We start from the raw sequence: 8,809 nt of genomic DNA, 5'->3' as shown, positions 1-8,809 counted from the left end.
ATTGTGTCCCAGACTGGGACCAGAGAGAGAGTGTGGCTGGGAGTGCTGGGTGTATCCAGGAGAGAGCCAGGCAAGGCTGGGCACAGCTGTCCCCAGAGGAGGAAGTCACTCTCTCATATCGCTGCCCACATCCATCCTCAGAGTCATCCTCTCAACTCACCGCTGAATTTTCACCGTCCCCGAAGATGTTAGTCATCACAGGAAAATAGTTTTTTTTCCTTCAGTTCTACCTCAGGATAACACAATCAGTGTACGCACTATTAGGAAGCAACAGGAAGGCATTTCCTATTTCCTGAAAACCTTTTCGTCTCTGACATCGCTGCAATGAGGGATTTCACTGCAACCTTACAACTTCCAAAGACTTATACTGTTCTGTAAAATGTCTTTTTTGGCCGTGTGTTTCTCTGAACAGTGCTCCTCTCTTTGTCTCTCTACAGCAGGACCAAATCAAAAAAAGACAACTTTATTGCTTTACTCTTTGTCCTTGGTTCAAATCCGAATAATTTCTCTTTGTCTGTTCTTTTTTGTAATATTTCCCAGTTGTACAAGATTCACTTGATTTACCATATTTATTTAATTACCGTGTCAGCTCTGTTTTATTATTCTGCCGTTTCTTCTTGTTTGAAAGGCCGCATTAATTGGGACTTATATTGATGTGTTTTTTCATCAAGGCTTTCGAAGCGCAGCGTAGAAAATGAAACTCGTGGAAAATAATGTAAATTGCAAGTGGGTGAACAGAATGCAATATGTAAATGCTAGACTTGATAACTTTGCCAGTTTGACGCCGCCGGTGTAAGGAAGATGGGCCAATTTTGCTCCTAATATTTAATAATGTGTCTCAATATATTGTATGAGGGTGCTTGTATTACTCAGCAGTATTAATATCATGAACTGTTTTGTCTCCTCAGTTGACGTCGGACCAGTTGGTGATGCTTCTCGAACTTGTGTTGGAGGAATCGGAGCTCAGCGTGGCATCAATGCGTGCTCTGCAGAAAACCTACAGTCTACAGAATCGAGACGCTGAGGTAAGACCACACACTCACATAGACACATATTCTCACACACACACACACACACACACTCAGACAAGTGAGCATATGCATCCAAGCTCTTTAATCTCCTCTAATGGGGAAACATTTTTTTGAGGGTTTCCTGTCTTCCTTTCTTCTCTTCTGATCCCAGGTCACAGGCGCTAAGTAATGTTCTTTACCGCTGCCATTACTGGCTAAATCCCACAAGTATTCACTTCATGTTTTAACACTGAACAAAGTTCCTCAATGGTACTATTAACAATGTTTGTGAGTGTTTGTGTGTTTTTGTCTGTTTGTGCTGTGTGTGTGTGTGTGTGTGTGTGTGTGTGTGTGTGTGTGTGTGTGTGTGTGTGTGTATGTGTGGACAGCTTTAAGAGTTCTTTATTGTACAGCCTCTCGGTACAGGAGCATGAGTGAGAAAACACAGCTGCGGCAGAGCCCGTAAACTGTCCACGCTAACCTCCATCATTAACACATGGCTCGTCTTGAAAAGAAAAATTCAATACATATTTAGTTTTTATTAGTTATATGAGCTGTTGGGGCAGTAATGTATGTAATGGGGCTGAGATGTTCTGTTGTACAGAACCAGTTGAGTGGTGATTACATTAGAGACATTTTAAATATTTACATTCCAAACTCTTGCTCAGGTCCCACAAATAAATAAGAGTGCTTCTAATTCTGTATTTTCAAGGTGTTTCTGCCCATTTTTATGCTGAAATCTGAAAGCATAATTTATTTCAGAGCTTCCGCTTCCTTCTTTAGATCATTGTCTTACTTTCAATTTTAGTAGTCGACCTCGTGGTCAAAATCCGGAGCCACTCTGTGTTTGGTCTCGGGTCTTTAGTCAGACTTCCTGGCAGATGAAAGCAGATTCTCATCTGCAATTTCCAGGAAAAAAAAAAAAACTTTCAGGGTTTGCTAAAAATACACAGGGCCATTATGCATAGTCATGCATGGTCAAACACACACTTACACAAACTGACACACACACACACACACACACACCTACACACACCTGCCTAAAGGCAATGGTCCAGTCCTAATGTCAGTAATCTCATTCAGAAGAGGTTAATCGCCTACGCCGCGCCTTATAAATGTGGCCATTTATTCTCTTCTCTGTCCATGGCTCTTTTTCTTCCTCTCTTCACTCAGCTCTGCTTTGTCGGGTACCGCTTTCTACTCAGATGATTGACGATTGATCTGTTTAAAATTCTTGGATAAATACGGGAATGAGAGCAGTGCAGGCTCGGTAGCCCCTCAGTGTTTACCTCACAGAGAAGGAGAGCTTTTCAGAGTGAATGAATATTGGGTGATAGGAATAACTGGTATGACTTCTGAAAGACAGTTCGTGATAAGGTGACTCTGAATGACTATCTTTCCCATTACTGTGAAATGACTGATTGATCACCTGAAGATAGAATTGTGTAGCCATACCTTTTAGGGTGATTACATGCAAAATTAATGACAAAGTTTTGATATTTAATCATTTGAACAAATCCTTTCCGTAGATATCTTTCCCATTGCTTCAACTTAATGTGGTGGCACATGTTACATACATACATGCATGTTGAACCACCTGTTAGTTCTGTGCTAAACGTGTCTCACTACGAGCAGAAGTGCGTTTAAAAAGACGTTTAAGTGTGACGCTGCACTGTGAAAGTGATAAAGGAGCTCGATGCTGGGTTAAAGGTGCTAATGTGCAACCTCAAGTTTCTGTGTGTCTGATTTGCGTGAGCACGTACACAATAGTCAAAGGAAATCTGTGGCTGACCGCCGGTGTGCGTGCAGTCCGGACTGCTTTGTGTCCGCCGTGAGTGACCATGAATATGTGTGTGAGTGCGTCTGAGAGCCGGGGCATGTGTTTGCATGTATGAGTGAGAGTGCGTGACTTCGACCCACTTCCTTTCATATGAGCCTCATGTGATGTGAGATGTGGTGTGACTCCACATGTGCACGTGTACATGCATGTGCATCCTGTGTGCAGTTTCGTGAAAGCGTTTACGTGCATGTATGTGTCGAAGGCCATCTGTCGGTCAGTCACACAGGCCCTCATTGTGCTCAGGTCAGGTTTACTCCAGTGACTGGAGACTTCACATCAGGTCATCTGGAGGAGAGGAGGAGAGAAAACAGAACAGCAGAGAGGAGTTACTAAGAATAAACAAAGAATTTTCTAAGAAGGTATTTTTAAAAAGTTATCTCTAGATTATTTGTATACTTAAATCAAATTGACAATCTCAAAGGGCTTCACAGGCTCATATTAGACTGGAAACAAAAACAGCTCCTCAAGTGAGGAGGTCTTAAAAATAAAAACCATGGCAAGGTTCACAAGGGAGGAAATCCCCCTCCAGGCCTTGTAGGTGCCACTGGGCCAACTAGATAAGAAAACAGTGATGGCTGCATTTAGATTGTGTCGTGGGTCACAAGTATAAAGATTTAGATTTGACTTTATTAATCCCACAGTGGGGAAGAAAGATTAATATACTAAAAGAAAGAAAAAGGCTAGTTCACCATTTTGGGAGATTTGCTTATTCTCCTTTTTTTAAAATAAGATTCTGCACACGAAATAAGAGGCCAGATAAAATTTGAGTGAACAAGTTAAACTGGCTGCATCTAAAGATGAAAAATCCACCCAACGGCACCTCTAAAGCTGACTGAATAAGATGTTTGACATTTGGATAAAGCCCTAGCAGCTGTTTCTGCCTGTTTTCACTCTTTATGCTAAGCTAATGATCTCCTGGCTATAGGTTCATATCTATCAAACAGAGAAATAAGAGTGGGGACAATCATCTCATCTAACTCCCAGGGGGGAAAAAAAGGAATATTTCCCCAAATGCTGGTGTACATTATGTGGACATGTCCAGGCAACACTGCATTGTCATTTCCACTTCATGCTGATCACTTTCACTTAATGCTTTTGCATATATGAGATATATAGGTTTGTGTAGGTTTGTTTGTCATGGTAAGTAAGTGCACACACAAAGTACTTGAGGAACAGCATGTGTTAGGATTGGTACGGGTGGGGTGGGGTGGAGTGGGGGGAGGAGGGGGCGGGGGCGGGGGCTGCAGTAATAAATGAAGGAATGTCACTGTGTAATTGCATGTGCTGTCAGAGAGAGGGGCCCAGCGAGAGGAGAGCCAGTAAAAAGGGGGTAAGGAGAGGTGCACCAGGCAGCTGCTCTGCCCCGGGGCTCTCCCCAGGAATGTAACCCAGCACAGCAAACAGCTGCCGGGGCTACGCAGGCCAGAAGGGCAGGGCTGGCACAAGAGGGTACACATACTGTACACACTCGCGCGCACTCCCATGAATACAGACACACATATCCTTGTTCCCATGTGGGCAGAAGACAGAAGAGCATGTTACATTTAACTCGCTTTTTTGTCTGCTTTGGGATTTTTGTCGCCTTCCACAAAAAAGCTGAAAAAGTATGGAAATGGAAGGTTTTAAATTGGGATGAAAGAGGGTTTTGAAAGGCCTTCTGAGACCAATTAAACTCATGTTTATTTATTGGGCTGCAGAGGTAATGTGAGGATTTAAATGTGGTTGTATTAGATTGAGATTCTGTTCTTATGCTGCTTATGCTAGATGAAAGGCGGTCGAACATTTCTGGCACAAACAAACAGAGCAACAATTCCTATTAGGAGTGTGAATCCTTTAAAGAAGCACTCGGACAGATCCATTTGGCTCCTATCTGGAATATGCCATCTCAAAATGATTATGTGTACAACTGCTTTAGAAATGCCCAAAGCTTGAGCTGTTGAAATAGAATCAATCAGCAGAAATCCCACGCTTGGTCACTGTACTCTCCAAAGGACTAGTTTATTATTCTGAGAGAGTGGAGATAGTTATGGAGACAGAAACACCCTCAAAAAAACAGCCAAGGGAAATTGTCAGGCTTTAAAGTAGTGACGGTGCTTTAAAAGATTTTTCAACTGGAATTTTTTATCGCTCTTCTGTCTCTTTTATCATCTTCTGTCTGTTTCCTCCACAAGAGTACATCCACACACACACACACACACACACACACACACACACACACACACACACACACACACACACACACACACACACACACACACACACACGTGCACGCTCATAGCAGATGATGAAGGATGATGGTTGAGGCAGGGACAGAGCCAGTCTCTGATCTCTCCTGTAACCGCGGCAACAGAGCTCCTATTGATCCTCTGGGAGAAAGGCCAGGCATTAGCTTTCCCACTTACAAATACACACATACAGTAAATGTTCACCTGCGTAGACACACACACACACACACACACACACACACACACACACGTATACACACTCCGAGCACGCACGTAGTCGGAGAATTAAATAGAACTTTTACGCATGAATCTTTAGATTGAGATGATTTTCTTCCTAAAACAAAGTTCACGTCTGGTAATCCTCCGACTGTGGATGAAGCCATTCTTCGTCAGAGCAGCTCCCAGCTTTGTTTCCAGGCTTATCAGATGAGCTGTTTGTCTTTTGTTACTGGCATTGAGGGAGATCTGTTTCATATTGTGTGTGAGTGCACAGGCTAAAACCCTAGACGTAAAATGTCCTGCAATATGGTAACTTTTTAAAGATCAAATCAATTCACACCATTCAAATTTGAATGCTTTTCTTTTTTTGTATTGGCGGTAAAAAGTAATTCAGAAGAATTTATTCTTCTAAAGTGCTTTACCAACCATGTACAGAAGTTGGTAAAGCATTAACGTGGTTAGTGAACGATAAATTATCGACTGGTATCCCGGAAAAGTGACGCAGGTCAGATGATGTGTAATGTGAGTCTTTCCTTGTTCGGAGGAGGCGGGTTGGGTGCATGGTCCACTGTTCGGTCTCCTGTTTCCAACCACGAGTCGGGACAGTTTTTTTTAAAACCGCGTTTACTGTTGCCATGATGATGTTGGTTGCATAACTTGAAGAAAGTAGTGAGTTTAACCCAAACCAAGTACTTTTTATGTCTAAACCTAATCAGGGGCACAAATTTAGGAATCACTCCCGATGGTAGTATTTGAGGGTCGAAACAAACTTCCTGTGTGGTCGTTGGGGGGACCTGGTGGGTTTGTGCTATTTTTCATGTTTTAATTCCTAAATCCTTTTTTGTTTGCTTATAATTTTGTGGCCAGTTTCACCAAAAGTCTCTTAAAAAGGGGAGTTTTCTGTTTCAATCCAATTTTAAATAAATGAATGAAAAATCTGAGTTCCATCATTGTTTTATTTTCTCTCTGTTTTGGTTTCCAGGTGCGACATCGCTGGTGTGAGCTGGTGGTCAAACATGTGTACACTCAGGCGTATGGAGACGTAGAGCACTTTCTGGTTCATGACCAAGTAAATACACACAGCTGCTGAACATTTGTCCTGTATTATACAGACAAATCTTCAAACATACTGATTCAACCAGAGAAAATTAGACAGTAAACTAAGACTGACACGTGTGCGTGTGTGCGTGTGCGTGTGTGCGTTTGTGTGTGTGTGTGTGTGTGCGTGTGTGTGTGTGTGTGTGTGTGTGTGTGTGTGTGTGTGTGTGTGTGTGTGTGTGTTCCAGGCCATGGGTGTGTATCTGTACGGGGAGCTGATGCTTCAAGAGGACCCGGAGCAGCAGGCTCTGGCTCATCGCTGCCTCTCATTGGTCCAGGAACAAATGGACCAATCGGCACGCAGGGTGGTGGAGGAGATGGTGCTGTGACATTGAAGGTGAAGTCTCATTTTCAGTTCTTTATCTTTAACATGTTGCTTGTCATTTAATTTTTTTTTTCGTGCTCGTATGCTCTTGTTTTGAAACTCAGTAGGAGGCAGAGGAAGATTTTCATCTTTTTTTAATTTACATTTTTTTTGCTCTCAAGACCAGAATCACTTTCTCCTAAACTTACGGAAGTTCTCGTTTCATCATAATTTGACTGGCGCTCATTGGCAGACATATGGACCAAAATTACATCAGCGAGTCTCTAAACAAGCTGAACCAGAAATGTAAAACTATATTTGTGCAGATTTATAAAATAAGAGAGATTTATCTGCTTAGGGTTTTCAGTTGCTTTATATTTGCAGAAAGATGTCTGATAATCGGCTGCTGAGTTACTTGATCCATTCATGGGAAAACGAGGTAATAACATCCCAGAATAATAAAACTCAGAGGGGCTTCGGAAATGCAACCGCAACATTTATCAAATATTCGGTATCGTCTAATCATTTGACTTTGAGATGTCGGGCTAATTGTATTTTTCTGGAGTTTTTTACGTATTTGTATGTTTTATTGACACAATCTGTATCTCACATCTGACCTTTTAGTCTGAGGTGGCGTCTGTAAAAGACAGCTTTGTGTTGAATTGATCCTGATTCCCTCTGCCCCGGCGGACAGTCCGTACTTGAGTCACTTGGCTACCTATGCTTGCACATTCCTTCCTGAGCCCATTGAGTGTGTGTTGTGCACATGTGTGTTTGTAGACTCCGAATGGGGCCTTTTCCGTGGTTTCGCAGCAGCGCCGTCAGGATGTGTTTGTCAGAGATGGAATTTGGGAATGTGTTCCTCAAACAAACGAGAGAGGAAAGACAGAAAAACAGCGAGAACGGGTCAGTGAGCATTTTCTGAGCTGCTCAGGATGGTCTCCACTTGATGTGGAGTGATTTTTATACTGTTTGACCCTGAAATTCCTTGTGTGTGTGCGTGTGTGTGTGTGTGTGCGCGTGTGTGTGTGTGTGTGGACGACTCTGAACAGTAAGGGGTTCATTGGCTTGACACTAAATTAAGAAATGGGGGGATTGGGGTGAAGATAGGTCTCTTTGAAGCTGCTGATCTTTTCATAACAGTCATGCTATTACTCACATTAACCTTTGAATAATGAGAGCAGGCAATTAAATGCATCTTGGCTGCACAATTTAGGAATAGCAACCTAACTATTCTTCAGTCAGTGATTCTAAAACTGTGGTACTTGCACCACTGGGAGTTCCACCTGGTGGTACACGAGAGCCTTGAGCTGAAAGGTGAAAGGTCATTTCATTTTATTACAGAAAATTATTACGACATTTTAATGACATTATAATAATTAAACATTTGAAGTTAATCATTTAAATATTTGAGAAATATAACACGCCTGTACTCACATCTGACATAGCATATCGCTAGTGTTAGCTTGCTCACATTTTAGAAGCCAAAACCAGAAAATGATCAGCAAGTCGCTTATTGAAATTTTTTAATATTAATTCAACTATTAATCAGTTATCAAAATCGTTGCCGGTTAATCGACTGTCGATCTTCTAATCACCTAATCAAGTAATTCTTCAACTTAAGTGTGGTCTGGTTAAGATTTATTCAAGTGTTTCTTGTAAACAGCCCCACAGCTGTCAACAAAATCTAGTAACAATATTGATCAGCTCTGACAAGTTTCTGGAAATTTTTTGACATAACTCAAGAACTCTAGCAGCTCTCGAACAGAGCTTTTCTACTTTTCTACCAAACAGAACACAAAAAAAATATACCTTTCTGACTTTGTTCCAGATTTCGCCGAAATATGTCTTAATGTAGTTGAATAAAGTTAGAGCACAAAACTGACTAAGAACAGTGATTTTAAGGCGCTTTTGTTTTACTTCGTCTGCCTTCACAGACAATTCAATTTGGATCAATGCATACATTACTTAACCTAGTCAAATTTCTTCACGCTCCACCTTTTCGCTCACAGCTCCAAAGTCCGCTATCTATGTTATTATTTTGCAGTCGGGCGAAGGGAGGCGTCTCCGACCTCGGTCAACACCGGCTGCGTCACGAGGCGCTGCTAAATAC

At 41.9% G+C, this 8,809-nt stretch overlaps 1 protein-coding gene across 1 annotated transcript in view; it reads left to right on the top strand.

Moving 5' to 3' along the window:
* Nucleotides 1-8,809, top strand: part of aopep (aminopeptidase O (putative)) — a 77,623-nt gene that overhangs the window by 60,595 nt on the left and 8,219 nt on the right. Inside the window, exons 15-17 of the mRNA XM_069178211.1 lie at nucleotides 909-1,025; nucleotides 6,277-6,363; nucleotides 6,581-6,729. Of these exons, the coding sequence (XP_069034312.1) occupies nucleotides 909-1,025; nucleotides 6,277-6,363; nucleotides 6,581-6,721 (345 nt within the window). The 3' untranslated portion in view covers nucleotides 6,722-6,729. The remainder of the gene's footprint in view (nucleotides 1-908; nucleotides 1,026-6,276; nucleotides 6,364-6,580; nucleotides 6,730-8,809) is intronic.

This window comes from Embiotoca jacksoni, unplaced genomic scaffold (genome assembly GCF_022577435.1).
Source record: "Embiotoca jacksoni isolate LCO1_2020_lvr unplaced genomic scaffold, fEmbJac1.0.p SCAF_8, whole genome shotgun sequence".
Classification (NCBI taxonomy): domain Eukaryota; kingdom Metazoa; phylum Chordata; class Actinopteri; family Embiotocidae; genus Embiotoca; species Embiotoca jacksoni.
The sequence above is the reverse complement of the archived record's forward strand: the minus strand, read 5'-3'. Positions and strand labels throughout refer to the sequence as shown.